The 21492-nt window shown below is 38.0% G+C and overlaps 1 protein-coding gene across 1 annotated transcript in view; it reads right to left on the reverse strand.

Annotated features, from left to right (window-relative positions):
- Positions 1 to 21492, reverse strand: part of LOC122787927 (peripheral-type benzodiazepine receptor-associated protein 1-like) — a 1795954-nt gene that overhangs the window by 1123320 nt on the left and 651142 nt on the right. The window contains exon 12 of the mRNA XM_044054852.1: positions 12769 to 13016. Coding sequence (XP_043910787.1) covers positions 12769 to 13016 — 248 coding nt within the window. The remainder of the gene's footprint in view (positions 1 to 12768; positions 13017 to 21492) is intronic.

Genomic DNA, 21492 nt, shown 5'->3' on the forward strand with positions numbered 1-21492 from the left:
GAAAACAAAATATTCAATTCTGATTCAGTCTGAAACTCCGACTTCAGAAAATTTCAGAACGCCAACCTGCACTCGCAATACTGCTTCTGCATCGGACCATGCGGCAAAAGACAACTGGGACAGCGGACTACCCAAGTGTTAGGACTGCAGCAATGTGGGATGAAGAACATCTGGATCACAAAATGGGCATTTCGTGATCACTTAGCAAGTATACATATTTTATGTTCCCATTTTTGAATGCACTTGTTCTGGCATTTATAAATGAGAACTATAAAAAAAGATTTCTAAACTGATATCTCCATGTATACTTGAGAAATGATCATGAAATGCCCATCTAGCAAAGCAGTTTTCTAGAAATTATCACCTACAAATGCTGCAGTTATAAACTGCAAATGACATCTTTGGAAGATGGTGGAATGAAATGAAAAAGCTTCTGTGTTTTTGAGGGGAATATAATCTTACGTAGAACACGAAACTTACACTTGTTCACAGTAAGCCGATGGGGGTGGAGGGGCTGGATAATGATGGAACTCAGTGGGTGTTGCTGATACATGCAATGTGGCTACCCCCTATTAAACTCATGTCTGTCCAAATTTAGCACTATGGGATTGTCCCTTTAAGAATCAACAGATGGCTTTTTAGCAAGATTCAGATTCTTCACAATGCTGCTGCTACTACTGATTTGGGGAGGGGCGCAATCCAAATGTCACAGTACTGTCAAGACAGACGTAGAGACGGGGTGCCAAGAAGAGGGAAAATTTTGTCTCTCTAGCACTGGTGTGGTGCTACAGATCAGAATGAAAAGCAATAAAATTTAAATAAATCAATAAATAAAAATTGCTCCCTTAATGAGGCCGGCTGGTACAGCACTCTAGGCGGTTGCCTAGTTCGCCTATGGCTAAGGCCGGCTGCGAATACCACCTCGGGTGTCCCCTGAAAAGGGGCTGCTAGCCTAGTAGGACTAACCTAATCAAGAAAGGAAAAATAAAATAAAATAAATAAATAAAACTTACCTTTTATATAACAATTGCATCATCCATTCCTCCAGCTTTATATATCATTTTTTTAAATCTGGAATGATGGCCCAGTTATTCTTTTCATTTCCTTTTCCATTTTCTTTTATAAGCAAGTTCTATTCTAGTCCTACACCTGAAGATTAGATATGAGATAATTTCTAAGACACCTATTCTGCCAATCACCATCCCACTTCAGGCTCTGGCATTTGAACTTACAGCTGGCTACTAGCTTTCTTCCTATATTCATCATCATTTACATCTTACCAGATACAGTATCTGTTTAACCTTTGTGGGTTGTTTGTATATGGTTAAATTTCAACATGAGCAGATGCACGCTGAAGAGTTAATTTTCTAACGGCTTTCCAAAATTTAAGAAGACCAAAGCATGTGCTTATCTTTAGTTTAACTATTCCCTTACCATTTATACCAAATTCATTATCACAGACATTTGCACACACCACCCTTCATACTTCACATATGGTTTGAAATAGAGGACTATGACTGGTTATTATTTACTGAACAAAAACACGCGACTAGACCTAATCATACCAGGTAAGTAGGTCACTCCTTCTCTCCAGCCAGTGGCTTTATCCACCTGGGTTATAATTGGTTGTCAGGAAAAGTCTAAGAATTCTCAAATTGGTGAGGTATATAACTTCACACCACTCTCCCAGTTTTTTTTTTTTAACAAATTACATACTTTAATGATTTCTTTGTTGTTTTTATTTATAAAATGGCATACCTAAAATGCTCTGGATGTTCTGAGTTAGTCTGAAGAAGGAGTCTATATTACGTGATCGAACATTTAGTTAATTGAATAACTAAACGTCGTAGACCCAAAACCATGAAAGGCAGTTTCCACTCAGGGAAACAAGTTGTTTGGTTGTTACGCGGATTTTGCCCTGTTTTCAATGTGGAGCGATCTCGGAGTTGATATACTTAGGGTGGTGTGGTGGGCGAAGCCCCCCACTTCATTTGTGTTTTTTTTTTTTTTTATGTAGGACAATGGCATTGCTTCCTTGTGTAGAAACTGCTGTTTGTGTTTTTGGGTCTTTGACGTTTAGCGATCAATGTTTATTCGATTAACTAAATGTTCGGTCACATAATTAGACCCCTGAAGAAGTACTTGTATTTAGGATGAAAGTGTTTCCAGTTCTGGAAGGTTACAAAAGTCAATACTGCTAATTTTCATTCTGTGGCAATCATATGTATTATTCGCCTTTGTTGCCTAATAATTTTTTAACATGATTATTAAGAGGTCACCAGATACTTTCCTCTGTATGTGCACATAAGCTAGAAATCCCTGAGAAGTAAACTTCTGTGCCAAATGTATATCTATTAATAAATTAAGTCACTTAATTTCAGTTAGGCAACAGCTGCATGCAAGAGATAGCAGAACTACTCATGTAATTCCAGACCATGCCATAAACTGATACTTGCTTACTCAGGCTAGAGGACGAGGTGTCAAAAATAAAACCTAAACATAAAATAAGATCAACCCCATAAAATATCCTCAAGGAAACTGTTAGAATAAGTATATGAAATCTTTCAGTAATGTCCCATTACACTATATTGTCCATAGTTTACCTGTACTTTTACACCTGTTTCTCTCACACTCTACTCCTCTTCCTTCCTCATTACATTAGCCCCATACAACAAACACTGTAACTCTACATTTCTAGTGCTGATTGAACTCTAAGTCCAAATACAACACAGTTGTATTGCAAGCTACAAGGAGTAGTTACGTTATTTCTATATGCAGGTTCAGGGTATGTTTCTTCTATCAGTAGATTGTTTTTCTTATGCCTCCTTGCTGAACTGGCTGGTAAAACCCACCCCGTTCAACCTAGCTACTGCTCAGGCTCACTTCACTACCCTACCCTACCCTCAATTCCCATTCACCCACTCTCACTCTACATTTATACTTCTTATAGCTACCCTACTAAAATTCCCAACCAATCCTACCACTTCCTACCCACTAACCTACCAATAGGAAAGTGCTAATACACTTTCATCCTGTGCAGTCAACTCCCATCCATTTTATCTAACACATCCTATACTCCTTGAAGAAAACACATTACTACATCAATACAACCAACACTATTCTCAACAAGAGATGGACATAAAACAAACTGCAATCCAGCATTAGTTTATCAAACCGGTTCTGCTAACTCTCAGTGACTACTAAACAGTTCAAAATGCCAACCTAGTATAACTTAGACTTAGTGTGATACATGATTAGTCAACCAATCAAGTTGTTTATTATAATGATGGTTTACATAAAACTTTTACTTCCCTGAATCCACACTTAATACTAATACCAAAAAAATAATAAAATAAAATAAAAATAGCAACAATAAAGTAGTAATACTGTCCTCAGTAGCTGCCATAACTCTACAAACAACTTCCAAGCTCTAATCCAGATCAATAATCATATAGAAATCAATGACATATCAAAGGCTTTGGATATCATATTAACCAGTCATATTAAATTCAGCAGAAGTATATGATGCTAAAAAATGGTATATATGGAGAATATCTCCTATGGTCTAGGTCAAAAATTAAATAATCAATAGAAAAAGTGTAGTTAAGCCAACAAATAGTATAATATTTTATTGTTTTATAATATAACACAAACACCCAAATTAGGGTCCTCAATCAAGTACTGATTCAAAACTATACTTATTAAGTGATCATTAAGACCTGGAATAAAATCCCAAGAAGAATTATCCAGTATTTCTTATTTAAGTGCCATATTCTCCCCGTGTTGATGACTTCAGTCACAGCCAACAAAACTTAGTGACAGTAAACATGAAATTAGCCATTTTTGAAATCACATGTTGATATAAGGCATTTGTAGTTTTCTTATTCCTGATATTGCTCCTGTGTTCGCCAATCCTAATCCTAAGTGAGCGTGATGTTTTGCCTACATAAAAGGATGAACAATGACATGTGGCAAGATAAATTACCCAGCCGCTAGAACAGTTCCCAAAAATTCTTAAATCATACACTTTACTGGTGTTGGCACTAGTAAACTGTTTAGTTTTGTTAACCTGGTTACAGGACATGCAATGTCCGCATGGAAAAGTGCCCACCAATTCATTTCCACTCATGGTCAATTGTTTATATTTTGCTCCCCCCACTGTCATGGTGTTTGTAATGTGAAAAGATAGAGCCTAGTGTTTTACCCCTTCTGTATGAAAATTGACATAAACCATGAAAGTATAATATTAGGAAACCTAAACACAGGCTGGCAACTTATAAATACTGATACTCCTACTGAAGCTATAAACTTATAGTTTCACACAGCTAATAACTTCTACTAGAATTAACAAAACTTCACCCATACATTTTTAACACTAGACTGAATCATAGCTAACAAACCAAATAAACTAACTAAAGTTGGATGCCTACCAGATGCTATAAGCAACTATATATCTATCTAGGCCATTGGAAGTCGTCATAGCCTGAACAAGCAAATCATATTTATCTGAACAAGAAATTCAACCAAATTCAAAGACGACACTTTTTATTGAAACACTAACACAAAATAACTGGAATGTACTAAGGTCACTACCCTTAGATAACACTGTCATATACTTCAATCACATTTTCCTTAATATCCTTAATAGCCTTGCCCCAACACACAATAAAAGAATAAAATCCAATCCCCCACATGCCTTACAAAAAAAAAAAAACTTCATGCTACATGTTATTGGGTTTTGTCAGTACGCCAGTTGGCAACCCATCAAGTGATGTAGGGATTTATGCCCAGTTTAGTAAGTTTATCTATGATTCCAGAGTGGGGGATAGTGTCAAAGGCCTTGACGAGGTCCAGATAGGCTGTGTGGACTCGCCTTACCCTTGTCCACAGCTCTGAAGACTGATTCGAAGAAGTCTATCAGGTTCAGGAGACAAGATCAGCCCTTCACAAACCCAATCTGGGTGGGGTCCAGTGTTTGAAGGTTGCCAATGTCTTTGTTTATAAGTTCCATGATAATGCGTTCCATGCCCTTGCAGATCAGGCTCATCAGACTGATGGGACGGTAGTTCCCAGGATCCAAGGTGGATCCCCACTTGTGGAGTGGGATGATTGTAGCTGTGCGTCACACAGTGGACACGAAACCTGAGGTGAGGGTATGATTAAACATGACACTTAGGTGAGGTGCCAGTTCATTTTGTAGTTCATGTAATACACAGCCCGGGATGTCATCTGGTCCCATGGATGCTGTATTCTTAGCTTTGGAGAGTACGGTTTCTACCTGTGTTGCCATGATTACCGAAATTTGGCAATCTTTTGGTATTGAGATGGGCCCTTTAGGGGGTGAGAGGGGAGTGAAGTTGGCACTAAATCGATTTGCCAGGATATTGGCAATATCCTTGGGATCAGTACATTTAATGCCATTCTGTTGTAGCTCAGAGCAGATCCAAGCATTGCCATTTAAATTCCTGACATAACTATAGAATGCCTTGTGGTTGTCTTTGGAATCTTTGGCAATTTTATTTTCATAACTAGCTTTTGAGGATTTTATGAGGGATCTCAGCTTCTTAGTGAGGCTGGTGAGGGAGTTTTTTGCAGTCTGGGATTTTTTTGGAGGAGAGCATCTTGGTTCTATTTGGGATGGCATGATTCATGCACAAGTGGAAGTGCTCGTACAGTGCCTTAGTGTAGGATTCAGCAGTCCAACTTTCAGTTCCCGTCTGCATGGGTGTCATGAAGTTTGTCACTTCTGATTTCAGCAGCATGAAGTTGGCTTTGGAGAAGTTTTTTACGGAGGTTTCCTTACTGGGGGGTGGGGATGGGATGTGGATGTCAAGGGTGATTTGCTTATGGTCAGACCTGACCAATGAGGGGGTGACCACTGGTGTGGAGCATCTATCTCCCATGTTGGTAATGACCAGGTCTAGGATATTGGAGCCCCCAGTGGGACAATGGATTAGTTGATCCAGGGCATTGGAATTTATGAATTCCAAGAACCGTTGGGAAAAGGTGTTGGTACACAAGTAGTTTTCACAGTTAATGGCAGGGTAGTATTAGGGTGTTTGGTTGTATCCTAATATTTTCCAGTATGTTTAGAAAGGTGTAGTGAGAATCTTGGGGCATGGTGGGGGATCTGTAGCAAGCTACAATTTGGATTGCAGTCTTACCTAGTGTTAGTTGCACCTGGAGAATTTCAGATGCATTGTGTTGAGCAACTAGCCTGGAGGTGTGAATATCCTTGGTGAATATGGACACTCCTCCACCTTTAATGTTTCAGTCTTGGTTTTGTGGCCAAAATGTGTGGTAAGAGTTGTAGCCTGGTATTGCAGAGGTGCTCTCTGGAGCCTTGAACCAGGTCTCAGTTACTGCACAGATATCAATGTTCTCCATTTTTAGGAGTGCCTCTAGAGAGTGCATTTTGTGGTTTAGACTTCTAGCACTGAGTAGCATTACCTTCAGATTTTGCATGCTTGTATCTGTTACGGTGGTGGTTTTGTCCTTTGAACCTTGCCTAAAAAAGGCACTATAGGGATGGCAAGAGCTTTAGCTAGTAACCTGAATCACAGGGGTGACAGGTGCAGACCATTTCTGGCAAAGCATTGTGGTTTGTCGATCATGTCTTCCCAGGCAGACAGATACTGGATCCCCTTTGAATGACACCAGAAGCTTAGCCAACTGTTGAAGTCAATCATTTTGTCCTTATACTGTGATATCATTCTGGGCGAAGGCAGGATGCTACTCAGGGCTAGGGTCATATCTGCCTGGGCCACATGATCCAAGATCTCTTCCATGTCTCTTTTCATGTAGTCCAGGGAGGTATGTCTCAAGTCATTCACTCCAACATGGACAATGACAGAGTCGTAGTTGTAATTGTTGTGGAGTGACTTGAGTGCATGCGTTATGTGGTGGATCCTGGCACCCGACAGGCAGCTGACTGTAATTTTTCCTTGTTCAGCCTGGTGCGTACGACATAAGTGTGCCTGACTATAGACTCATCTATGACTAAAGTGCTGGGTACACTGTCTTGCCTTAGGGGCTGTTGTTGGGTGGCACACTGGTGTTGTGAGCTATGTGTCACTTTGGTTGTGACTGGTGTTTGTTTGCATTTCAGCTTCAGAGGTCCTTGTTGCTTGGGCAGGTTAATGTTAAAGGCCTCCGCATATGTGGGTTTAGTGTTGCTATGTGTGGGTGCTGATGGTGTGGGTTTTGAAGGGCTATGAGTTGCTTGAGGTGTAGTGCAGGTGTTAACCTTCTCCTCTTGACTGTCTAGCACAATCTTGGCCGGAGAGAGCTTGCTTCCAGGTTGGCTATGTAAGTGCATATCTCACAGGTTGTAGTGTTGGGTGGTAGGAGGACAGGGTTGTCTGTGTATATGAGGAAGCTGCCGCATTGCCCCTGTATGCCCAGATTCACCAGGTGGACAGGAGAAATCACCGGTATCTGACGCTTGAACATGCCTGTTTAGGTGCTTTTTTTGTAAAGTGCAAGAGCTGTTTTCCCTTACCTTTGCAAGGTGCTTTGCAATTACAGGCTGTTTAGTGCCTACCATTAATTTCTCCTTATTGACAAGGAGAGTTGAGTGCTTGTATCAGTTTCAGGCTTCCTAGTGCTTTCCAGCAGGTTCTAGAGCAAGTGCTAGTCACAGGGGTTCAGATTTTAGTGCTACTACTGAGAAACCAGATAGTTCTAAGGGAAAATTTGAAGAGCAAACTTTCTGGCACCTGGAATAGTTTAACTGTAGCCCCGCAGTGCTGCACGATGCGAAAAATGCACAAACACACGCGTTTTTAAGCCAGAAAGTTGAAAGGGATAGAAATCAGCCCAAACAGGCTAATAAAATTACAATTTCAGAGCTGGAAACCACTCCTCCAGTATTATATAGGCAGTATAATGCTCACCAATCCCACTGGTAAGCAGTAGGACTTCTCTCTACCACAGCAAGGTCTGGATAGCTCTGAACATAGAAAATAAAGTCCTGAGACAAGCAAAGCCTGGGATCTGGACTGGCTTGGAAAGGTGGGAAATGAGCAAACAAGATAGTAGTTTTTTTTTTTTTTTGGTTAAAACAGGCTAAACAATGCAATAATACAGTAAATAAACACAGAAAAGGCTAACACACTTGAGTGTGTAGTCCTAAACAGTACATGCAATTAAAACTCTACAAAATTAGCAATTTAAAACTTTATAAATGAAGCAAGGCAAGTGCACCACTGAAAAATGATTTAAGAGGCAGTAATACATTAGAATAAGTAGCCAGTCTACATATACAGGGAAGTCTATATATATATATATATATATATATATATATATATATATATATACAGAAAAGCAGCTAAAACACACAAACAATTCAGATGCAGTGCAACCTAGAGCACTTGAGTTGTAGCAATATTAAGGCAAATACAGTTATAATAAATGCACTAAAATATACTCTATATTTCCAAAATGTTTGAGAAGCACAGTCAGAACACAAGGAGATTCAGGCTTTTTTTTTAAAGAAAGGAGGAACAGAAGGCCTTCTCAGATGTTCTCTCTGTATTAGGTAGAATGAGCTAATGACACTAGACTGGGAGGAGAGTCCCAGATCAAATTTACAGTAGGGGCGGGCAACTGCAAAGCCCAAGTATAACAACAAGACACCAACAGGGAGGGAGGGTGAGGAAGAATACTAAAGCTATTAGCCTACACTGTTTAGACAGTAAACACTACAGAAATCTTTATGACAGCAGTGAGCCACAAAATTAAAGTTTTTAAACAGATAAAAGGAGCAAAGAGACTCTACAGAATGCTTTTAACTGCAAACAAATCAGTTAACCGTGCAGATTAGTTAATATTTTTATTTAATTTTTATTTTATTTTATTTATTTTATTTTACATTTGTTGACCGGGCTAGTCTAGCTGGATACATGTCCATTTTCAGTAGAGGCCCGGGGAGAAAAGCTCCATGTGCAAAACAATATTGATAAAAAACAATGACAACATATAAAATGACAAAATAGAAAAGGAAGAGAAATATAATAATAATAAAAATAAAAGATACACATTTTTAAATAAGGTCATGAAAAAGTCTAGAGAATAATATGATAAAAACATTTTAAGTAAGGTTTTGAAAAAAAGTCATCATAGAATATATACAATGTATAGTGTGGAAGGCAATTACCAATGTTGATAATAAGGAAATATATGTGAAGACTTAAGAAGATTTATGAAGACTAAAGTCCCAGGATTCAGAAAAAAGAAATATAAATAAAAGGTTAGAAAGTGAATGGAAGTTGAGGCAGGTGGTTAATGCTAGAGGATATAGCAATTAGTCAGGGGTAATACAGGAACATAACCAGTGTTTTTTGAGATGAAGCTTGAGCTTCTTTTTGAAAAGTGTATGAGAGGAGAGAGTTGTGAGTTCAGTAGGTAGTAGATTCCATAGTTTACCAACGGTGTTACAGAAGAGGAAGTCACCTGCTAGGTTATGAGCTCTACAGGTGTTAAACAGTAGTTTATTAGCTGAGCGTAAGTTTTTAGGATTATTTTAGGGGGTAAGTAGTCTTGAGAGAATAGGAGTATTTGAGGATTGATACAGGATTTTATGGGTAATAGTAAGCTGAGAAAGATGAAGATGCTGATGAAATTCTAACCAATCAAGTTGTAAAAGGTTTACACAGTGATGAGTATGGTAAAGGGAGGCAGCAGCAAATCTAGCAATGTTATTATATGATACAGTGAGCTTGTTAATGTTGGTTTTAGAAAGGTTTGTGAATATGGGTGAGGCATAGAGTAGAGTACAGATGAGATGAGTTCTGAATATAGCAGTCCTGGCTGTTGTAGTGAGAAAAGGTTTGATTCTATAGAGGGATCTAAGTTTCTTGTTGACAGTTTTTATTGTGATGTTAATATGTGTGTCAAAGTTGAGGTTGTTGTCAATGGTTATTCCTAGGAGCTTGGTAGTTGGGTCTGGAGAGATAACAGTACCATTGTTGGATGTAAGTGAAAATTGTATGGGGGTGGACTTGCGTGTTGGGGAGAAGAGTAGCAGTTTTAGTTTTGTTTTCTTGGGATTAAGGAGGAAGCAGCGGTTAGTAAACCATTGTTCCACAGTGTTAAATGCATTCTGGGTCAAGGTTTGCAGTTCAATTTGAGAGGTAGCTGAGCAGATAATGGTGGACACAAGGAATCAAGGAAGATAATGGTGGAGTCATCTGCATATTGAATGCAGGTAGAGTAAGGAATTGCTGAGTGAAGATCATTAGTGTATATGGAAAATAGGCGTGGCCCTAATATGGAGCCCTGAGGGACACCAAGGGATATAGGTAGGAGATTTGATAGATTATTGTGCCAGAGTACTGCTTGTTTCCTGTTATCAAGGTAAGATTTGAACCAGTTGATAGTTAATGGGTCTAAGGACAGAGACTGTATGATGTGTAAGAGCAGGTGGTGATGAACCATGTCGAAGGCTTTGGATAAATCAACAAATACTGCTGAGGAATGAAGGCCATTGTTACGATTATTGTTAATACAATCTGTAAAAGATAGCAGGGCAGTGGTGGTACTATGGTAAGGTCTGAAGCCATGTTGACAGTTAGCCAGAAGTTTATTTTGGAGCAGATGGTTGAGTAGTTGTTTCTGAATACACTTTTCCATCATTTTTGCGAGGGGAGATAGCAAGGCTATGGGACGAAAATTAGAGAAATCATTTGAGTTCCCACCTTTGTGTAGAGGAATGATATAGGAAATTTTCCAGATGGACGGGATATTTCCTTCACTAATGGTTCTATTGATAAGAATGGATATAGGGTAGGCTATAGATTTAGCACCTATTTGAAGGTATTCTGCTGGGAGTTGGTCAGCTGAGGGGGTGGAAGGTTTAAGTTTACGTAGTAGAGAGCAAATAGTGGATGTGGGCACTGGATGGAATAGAAAGAAAGGTGGAGGATTTACAGATGAATTAGGAAGGTTTGCAATGTCTGGTGTAAGATGACTAGCAAGAGAGTGGATGGCATTGGTAAAGAAGGAGTTAAAGGAGTTGGCAGTGTCGATGGGATTATCTGGGTTCGAGCCTAGAGGGTTAGGGGTGACTAATTGTCCTGGATGAAGAAGTTTGTTAATGCTTTTCCAAAACATTTGTGGTTTATTAACATGGGTTTGCTGTATTTGGAGGTAAAAGTTCTTTTTATCTAGTACAATGACTTTTTAGTGTCATTCTTAGTTGTTTGAAAATTAAGTGATCTAATGGGTTTTTTTGTAGAATGCCATTTAACCCAAGCTTTGTTTCTCAGATGGATTTTATGCCTTGAAGTGTTTGAGAGCCAGGGAGCTGGTTTAGCTTTACATCTAATAGAACGTAGTGGGGCATGGTGGTTCAGGATGGATAAGAATGTGGAATTAAAATATGACACTGCTTCATCAAGTGGAAGATATTTTAGAGGTGTCCAATTGCATTGTTTAAGTTCTGCAAGGAATAGATCATTGTTAAATTGTTTTTTGGAGCCAACAGTTCTGGCAGTATTGGGATGTGTAAGGCTGGTTTTAGATCTAATAAAATATGTTAGGGAGTGGTCACTTAGATCATCTGGGAGGGTTCCTACTTTGTAGGAATGTAGAGGATTATTAGTAGGTATCCAGTCCAGAATAGTTTCTTTGTTGTTGGGCTTGTGAGTTCTGGTACAGTGAGTGTGTGTGTGTGTGTGTGTGTGTGTGTGTGTGTGTGTGTGTGTGTGTGTGTGTGTGTGTGTGCGAGAGACTGTAGAATGTGTGTGTTGGAGTTTTTTTTTTTTCTCTGAGCGATCTCCGAGTTAGTATATATAAGTAGCAATAAAATACAGTAAAAAGTATGCAGCAGGCAATAAAACATGTTATATATAAATTGCTAGAAGCAGTAATCAGTATAAATAAGCAAAAAAAGGATACTTATATATCTCACTATATGGTTTCACTACATATACTCGAAATGCTGAAATCCCAAATTTCAGCATTTCGAGTGCATGAAGCCGGAACCATCACAACACTGAAACCCCAGAATGCCGAAATCACAAACCCGAACACACACACACTACACCTACACAAACCACAACACCTACAGCACAAAAAATAAAAACACAACAAAACACCACACATACCTACACTAAAGAGAAGCAGGGGGACAAGCCCCCCTGCACCCCCCACACACCCCCTACTATATATACTAACTCGGAGATCGCACAGAGAAAAAAAAAACCTCCAACACACACATTCTACAGTCTCTCGCACACACACACACACACACACACACACACACACACACACTCACACATTACAAAAACGCTCACATACGCTCACTCACCTGAAAGTCCGAACACAAACATCCCAAACAAACACTTTCCATAACGTAGTGTCACTGTATAAGCATGGATTTGACATTCACATTCGCGCTTATGCACTTTGCTATTCTGAAGTTTTGGTTTCATGCACGCGAAATGCTGAAATTCTAATTTTTAAGCATTTCGAGTACATGAAGTGAAACTATATATATATATATATATATATATATATATATATATATATATATATATATATACATTTTTTTTTCCCCATGCACACACAATACACATACACACATGCTTTATTTTACTAAACACTTGTTATGACAAGGAAATGAGAAAACAATTAAAAGGAATTTTATAAAAAAATTAAAATACTCAAACTGATGAAAGAAACCTTTCTGAAACAGCTTGTGTTTTAGTCAGAGACAACAAATAAGAACCATGTTTCTAAGTGAACTTGTATTCTGCTAAAGCTTACCTCTGGAGTAGAGCAGGATTTTGAAGTACTCTGTGGTGATTTAACTTTCATGTCATTCTGTTTTGTTTCATTCTGTTGAATCGCTGATGTCTGATTTTCCTCTGCTAAGGCTGAATTTTGCTTTGCCTCTTCTTCACTGGCTGATATTTGATGGATCAGAAGATTTTCTGAGTTCATTTGGACAGATGAGACATCACCAACGTTTTCTTCTGCAGGAGGATCTGAACAGGAATTAACCTCTGTTACCTCTAAAAAGTGTAAAAACAAACACATGCATTTTTTTCATATTGGAGACTATTTTCAATCTCACATTTAAGATCTGGAGGACAAAAATTAGATAATTTCAAGATCATTTTCATTATACATTCCTGTACAGATGAGAAGCCATATTAACAACCATCACAACACAATACCTTCTAAAACTTCTTAGCAGGCATACAGTGTCAGAAATTGTCAGTACTAAGGAAGATTTTTTTCAGTCTTCACTAGGAAGGGCATCCATTAAGTTGGTCCACCATTAATGGCACTGACACCAGAGGAGAATCTTTTGCTGAGTAGCTAGGGGATGACGAAGTGCAAAATGACCAAAGTCTGTCCATCAGGCTCTTCAGCAAAACCCTTCAGGTCAGTAAGACTGGGAGAGTAAGATGGTTGACTGTTAACTTGGAAAGATACTTCATGATCTAGTGCTAAAACAGGTATTAATTTAACTTGCACAACTTGGCTTCTGAACAAGCAATATTTATTTATTTAATTATAATTTGTTTACCTGGTAGATGACTAAGTTCAACAAACCCTTTTCAGTTAACACCTAGTACAAAAATAGTAACAGCTAACAAAAAATGGCAGTTAAAATGTTGGCAAACAACACCCGCAGGAATACAAAAGTCAAAGACCATCAAAAATTGAAAGTTTGAAATAAAGATTAGAAAATTTCAGTAAATACAAAAATAAGACTGGATACAAAGATTGAAAATACACACCGTAAGTAAAACAACATGTAGCAGTTTGTTTATTTTTGTTTAACTGGGGTAGTACACTGATCACGTAAGACCATTTGCAGGTACAGCTCGGGTGAATTAACATTCATACAAGGATTTAGTAATAGGAAATACAATGGACATTGATAAAACTTAATATGTACAATCAGGTATGAGATATACAATTTAATGTAGCTTATTACAGGGGCAAGAGTGGAAAGAGTAGAGAGTAATTTGGTATAAGCTTGTTAGGAAGAGACACCTTCAGGTGAATGTAGATTTGGTAGGAATGGCGGAAGATTATGTGATGGCTCCCTGGGAGAGTAGATGCATTTGGCTTCTTGAACTAAGTGATGCTTTAGATTCTTTCTGAAAGTGGTGAAGCTAGGGGAATCTCTGAATGAGTTGGGGGTAGACACTGCCAAAGTGTGGGTCTTAGAATGCAGGAGGCATGTCTGATGGACCAGAGGTTTAAACTAGTAATGTAGAGGAAAGGAGCAGACTGGATGTATTGCCGTAGGTTTTTTCATGGAGTTTGGCAAAGCAATATGAACAGTTGTGTTACCAGTGAGTCAATGGGTACTAGACAGAGGACTGTCTCTGAACAGTGTAAGATGGGGACTCTGGGGAGACGGTACAAACTATGTAACTCAAGTAACAAGTAGTTAACTGGATAATTATGGTATTATGTGCAGTGTTTTCAAGAAGGTGGAAGAGCAACACTTTTCTAAAGTTACCAAGTGTTGGGAGACACCTCATTTGGGAAGGGGGAAGAGTTTCAGACAGCAGAACTAAGTATTCAGAAGGCTATTTCTGTGTAGAACAATATAAATGTAGGCTTATTTAAAGTAGGAAGCACAAGGAGAGTTCAGGGGCAGAAGTTCAGGTTAAGTAAATTGTGAAGCAACAGACTACTAAAAAATTAAATCCTTCAGTGACAGGTAGACAGCTGGTTTGCACAAGGCTGGAGCCTATTGATGGAAGTAAAAATACCACAATAGATTTTGTTAAGCAAAACCAAAAGACTTTAGTGTTTTAGAAACTGCACAGAGTTGTAAGTGGCAGTGCATACTGCCTGAGTTGGCAGCAAAAATAACGTGGTAGATTTTGTTAAGCTAAACCAAAAGACTTTGGTGTTTTAGAAACTGCACAGAGCAAGCAGTAAGTAGCAGTGCATTCTGCCTATGTCAGAAGCAAAAATAATGTAGTAGATTTTGTTAAGCTAAACCAAAAGCCTTTGGTGATTTAGAAACTGCAAAGAGCAGTAAGCAGCACATACTGCCTGAGTTGGCAGCTCAGGTGGATGCAAAAGTACAGTTCTGTAAGTAAACTTACCATAACAGTAGATGTTCTAATAGATGACTGTTGCAGTAGCCTAAGCTAGATGGGTCCTACCCCTCTGCAACTAGCAAGCTTCACAAAGCTAAGGGTACCTTCCAAGTGCTTTAAATGTCAGGAGTTTGAGCAGAGATCCATAAAGGGACAGTAGAAGCTTGAAAAGCTTCAGATATATTTTTGCCCAGGGGGCAGACAAGAGCCCTGAAGACAATACTAGGAAACAAACCTCACAATCTCTAGAAACAAAAAAAGGAGTGGATAAATCCACACCCTGGCAACAATACTGTTGCAGTAGCCTAAGTTACATGGACAGATTACCGCAGCTTAGAGAAGAAACATGGAATAAAGTGAGGTCAATAAACTAAGACTCTAAGGGAATGGTCCTAGCAAATCATGTTCTGGACCTGAAAAATGAATCCATTTTGCAGTGTTTTGTAAAAGGTGCATAGAGAATCATGCTACTTATCACTAGAAAATGTCTACAGTCCACCCATTTTAAGAAAGGCACCAAAGAAGACAAAGTCCTTGTTAAATGGGCTATAACCCTGTCCTTTTCTCTTACCTTCATAGGAAACAAGCAGCTGATCAGCTTTTCCTGAATATTTAAGCTTTGTCTAGAGAGGATCTGAGTTGCTTGTGGACATCTAGATTGTGAAGAATCCTTCCTCCCTTGTTCTTAGGTTCAAAAAGAAAATTGGTAATTAGTCTGGCTTAAAGTAAACTCTGAAACAACTTTAGGCATAACGGTAGGATTTGTTGTTAAAGAAACCATGTCCCTGTAGAAAACAAGGTAGGGTTGACTCAACATAGGAGCTTGTTAAGTCAGATACGGTCTTAGTTGATGTCAGAGGAATGAATAAAACAGTCTTCCCACTTAAGAATTTCAACTTAGCCTGATGATCAGATTCAAATGGAACCACAGTAAGCTTCTCAAGCACAAAGTTAAGATCCAATGGAGGAGCTACTTGTTTCCTTGGGGGATGAGTATGAAACACCCTTTTCAAAGCAGAAAAAACTGACACACATACCTTTAGAGAGGAATATGAAAGACCACTGCACAGTAACTCACACACACAATCAAGAATCAGATGCAGGTGGGCTTGAAGAGGATCCAGGTTCTTTGACAGGCACCAATCAGAAAATGTTTCCTACATACACACATTATTTCCTAGCAGCAGTTCTTGTCTCCTTTAGTACCAGCTGCACATTGTCAAAAAAGAGATACCTGAAAGGTATCAAAATTCTATCATCTGTCCAATCAGTCAGAGAACCACTGCTGCTTGGTCAAAGGCGGTCTTGTCTGAGTTGCAGAACTTGTATGGTCAGAACTTTACTGTATTTACTTTAGTATTTAGTTGTATATTGTGTGTGTGATTTTTATCACAGAAGTTGATTTAAGTTCACTTTGAATTCTGTGGTTATTGATTTTGATTCTTGTTTTCTTTTACAATATTTTGTTTGAAATTGAATATGGATTCCTTAAATGAGTATGCAATTAATAACAGCTGATAACACTGGTGATCTGTGCTCCTCATGTCAAAAGTTGGATAATTTGCTTATTATTATTAGAAGTAAATCTAGACTTGATGACGACTGCACTTGTGCAATTGGCACAGCTTGAAGAACTGTTATTTCATATATTAATGACAAAACTGGTGAGATAAATAATGTTAGGCAAAGAACAAACAGAACACATTTAGGAAAATGTACATCTATTGTCTGTAAAGATCATTTAACCCATATGAAACAATATGATGCCTCTGACAACTCTGGAATTCTGGATGAAAGTATTCAGCAATATGAGGATCAGGACTGTTTAGAAGGAAACAAAAAAGAAAAAAGAAAAGAAAGGAAGAAGTTTGCAACAAATAATAAGGAAGAAAAAGAAACTGATTAATGTCTGTAAAGTAAAAAGAATATGTACTAAAAAGAACACTGCTTTGTTATGTAACACACAGGTTACAAGGAATGATAATATTTTTCTATCTGAAAACCTTCAGTCTGCAGATAAATACATCCTTTTTCCAAAAGAGAAGGTAGAAAAAAGAGGCAAGGGGCAGGTGAAAAGGAAGAAATCAAAATTGAATGTGGAAGGATTGAAAACATTACTGTAAGAAAAAAGAAGAGAAGGACATATGTTGACTACATGGCTCAAGCTGTGGATTTGCAATGCCAGCTGGATGAGAATTTAATGCACAATTAAAACAGTGGGATTAGTAAGACTAATAGTGATGAAGATCTATCCTTTGTAACAACTGATAGAGCAGATATTACTGTATTCAAAGTTGAAGATTCTTTAGAGCTAAAGATATTCTTGTAATTGGAGATTCAATTATTAGAAAAACTGATAATTATATTTGTGGAGAAGATAATGAACATCAAATAGTGTTATGCTTGCCACGAGCAAAAACAGAAGATATGAGACAAGCCCTGGAACACCTTACTGTAAGGAAGTATGGATCTGTTTTTATTCATGTCAGTACAAATGACCTCATTCGCAAGGATTCTCTGACTGTTATTGGGGAACTGACAGCCGTGTTAGATAATATAGCTTGTACTAGTGTTAGGATGTATTTTTCACAAATTACCTATAGAAAGGATAGTTAGGTCACAGTGAATGAAAAGATTTTTTGGGGAAATATTTACATGGAAAAAATGTCCTGTTTTAATAAATGGACATGTGTATAGCAACCAAGCCTAGTTTTTCACACATGTGTTCAGACGAGATGGCGTGCATTTGTCAAGATCAAGGAAGAGAATTTTTGCAGCAGATTTTTTACAATATTTGACAAACACTAGGCAGGATTTTTGTCAGGTCAAAAATTTAACAGTTCTCAGATAGCAACATTTGATGCATCTATGATGGTTGTTAATGCTAGGAGCATTAATAATAAAGTTTTTTTTTATTGGAAAATTTGCTACTTTCCCACAAGACTGATATTGCTATTCTTTGTGAAACATGGTTAAAGACCAATGACTGGAAACCAGTTCTGTCAGGGTATAAATGTTTTTACTGTAACAGACATTCTAACAAAAAAATCAGGTGGAGGTGTTATGATACGGATTAAAGTTAGTTATGAGACCTGTAATTATTACATGTTCAGTGATAACACCAATACTATAGACTGTGTAACTGCAACAATAAAGACAACTCTGGAACATATAACAATTGTTGGAGTGTATAGACCACCAAAGTCAAGTGCAGATGACCAAGAGAAATTCATACATTTCTTAACGAAACACAGGAGTGAAGAATATTAGTTGTGGACTTAAATGTACCATAAACAGACTGGAATAATATTGGTTCAATAACATTAGTAAGGAAGTTATTCACAGCACATATTGAGGAGCAACAATTGTTTCAGATTATAAAAATAACTACCAGGGGACGGAACATATTAGCCATTGTTTGTGTTCCTAAAAAAATTTCATGTCAAGTTATACGACTGTTGATGTACAGTGATCATGGGAATATAAAAGTTAATTTGTTGCTAGATAATTCTGCCAAACTGAAATCTAAACCAATGCACAGAAGGTTAATTACAGATTATATGGAAGCAAAACAATCACTGTGTAAAATATACTGGAATGAGGTGTTCAGTGGAAAAACTGCAGATGAAATGTGGAAAGTTTTGAAAGAGAAACTGTTTGAGTGCAAAGAAATAAAAAAAAATTAAATCAGGATCTAGGCATACATCAGGGGGATATATTTCCATACGAACAAGAGATCTGGTTAAGATAAGACACAAAAAATGTAAGAAATGGAAGAGAGGTCGAACTACAACTTTGAAAACTGAAATAAACAACTGGACAAACAGATTAAGCGTAGTGTGAGACAAGATCAATAAAATTTATATACAGATATTGAGCATAATGGGAAGCCTTTTTATAGATACACAAGATGTGGAAGGAGTAAAGTCATACAAATTGATAAATTGTGTGCAGATTCTAAAATTTATATTCAGATACAACAGATTACAGATATATTTACAAAATCTTATGCAAAACAGTTTGGCTCCACAAAAGGTGTTGTCTTAGTGACATCCAGGTAACCTCAGATACTGGAATCAAATAAGATTATATTGAAAAAGAACCGTGCAAACTTGATCCAAACAAAGCATAGGGAGGTGACGGAATTAGTAACAATGACCTGACCTGAGAACACTTACGCAAGAACTTACGGTACCATTATATCTTTTACTTACTAGTTCACATAAATATGGGAAGATTCCTCAAGACTGGAGACGTGCGCTTATTAAACCTGTCTTTAAGAGAAAGGGGGTGTAGGACAAACCCAGAGTCATCTAGACCCTTAAGTCTACCTTCATGTTGTGGAAAGATAATGGAGAAGGTAATGTTGGATAAGTTTATTGTCAGAATTGGACAGGTTGGGACTTGAAACCATATATCAGCATGCATATGTTGAAAATAGATCTATTACCACTTGTAACATGATGTTCTACAACAATATGACAGCAGCTATGAATGAAAGATTGTGCTGTGATGTAATTTATATAGATTTAACTTCGACATTTGACAGGGCCATACACAAAACACTGCTCAATAAATTAGAACAACTACGTATTGATGTACTCTTGATAATATGTACTCTTGATAAGATGGACAGCTGAATGGCTTACAAATAGGAAATGGCAAGCATCATACAGCAACTGGGCAGGTGAAATACTTGGCTGCAGTCAGGGTGTCCCACAGGGCTCTGTCCTAGGCCCTTACTAGTTTAGACTGCATCTTTCAGACCTAACTTTTTCAACCGAGGTGTTTCACAGTCTATATGCAGATTACCTGAAACTGGGTAAACCGATTACATGTGTTACAGATAAGGTACATCTGCAAAATAACTTGACTAAATTGACCATTTAGGCACAGGAGAATAAAATGGTAATAAATACATCAAAAACTATGTAAATGAGATTTGGGAGACAAACTGAAAGGTGAATATTTAATACAGCACACTGTGATTGAAACTGTAGACTCATTAGACTCATTTAAGGACCTGGACCTGGGTATATGGGTAGATCCACCTATGTGCTTTTCTGATCAAATCACTCAATTGGTTAATGATATTTATGGAACTATAGGTTGTATAAAATAGATTTATAAAATCTAGGAAATCAAAAATGATGAAGTCATTGTTTGTTAGTTACATTAGACCGAAACTTGAGTATGGAACAACAGTATGGAAACCCTAAAAGAAAAGAAGCATGAGTAAACTGGAAAGAGTACAGTAGAACTATACCAAGGGCATCCATGGATGTGAAAATTTAAGTTATTATGAAAGACTAAAATATCTGAACTTGTACAGTGTCTCTTCGAGATATCTAAAGGGAGATCTTGTTCAGGTATATAGGGCATTCAGAGACAACTACCTCTTGGAATGTTTGGGGTTATCAAAAAGTACTAAAGAATTATCAGACAGACAATCTATGTAGGAGATTCTATAAGAATGAGAAGTGCACTAATTGGTTTTCTGACAGAGTAGTTGATGCATGGAACAGACTACCAAATTATAGTAAAGCAAGTACTAGTTTAGATATTTTTAACAGCAGCCTGGACACATATTATGGGAACAAGTGCTTTGGTATATTGGCAAGCTAGAAGGGCATTAATGCCCTTGCCTGAAATATTTTTATGTATGTATGTAAAGGCAGTCTCCACTACAATTTTATAGAGTCATTCTGGATCGTTAGAAGAACCTGGGTTATCACTGGAAATGGTGGAAAAGGACGGAGGAATGAGAACGCATCTGTCTTCCAGGTCTGTTTGCAAGGAGTCCTGGAGCAGAATTTCTTTAACTGTTTGCCTAAAGAGAGGCAAACAGATCTACTTGACATATTCCCCACAGTTGTATCAATTACTGGAAGACCCTGGGATGAAGTTTCTATTTGTGCAGTCTGTCCTTGTCCTGATGAACATTGTCTGCAAAGACGTTTTGCTCTGACAAAATGTATGGAGCCTGAAGAGTCAAAGTGAGCTGAGTTGCTACCTCCCAGGCCATCAGAGCAAGTCTACAAAGAAGTTAAGATCAGGTACCCTCCAGTTAGTGTATCACATCACTGTAGTGTTGTCTGTGTATGCCTGCAGAGGTCCTGGGGACCAGAAATGATTCAAGATCTTCAAAGTATTGATAACTGCCAACATCCTTTGGATATGTATATACTTCTGTCTCCAGCATCCCAAAGAGCTTGCACTTTTACCCCTTTTGAAAACACTCCCACACCAGGTTTGAAACGTCTGTGACGACTGACTGGAGGGGGAAATGGAAGGGAGAATGGAAGACCAAGAATATAATCTGGTCTACACACCACCTTACCTCCCTCTTTACAAATCCCAGAACTGGAATCTGAAGGGACAAATGGGCGTCGACACACAGTCCAGATTGATCTGA

The sequence above is a fragment of the Protopterus annectens genome, chromosome 13.part0 (genome assembly GCF_019279795.1).
Source record: "Protopterus annectens isolate FY-2018-M chromosome 13.part0, PAN1.0, whole genome shotgun sequence".
Lineage (NCBI taxonomy): Eukaryota > Metazoa > Chordata > Ceratodontiformes > Protopteridae > Protopterus > Protopterus annectens.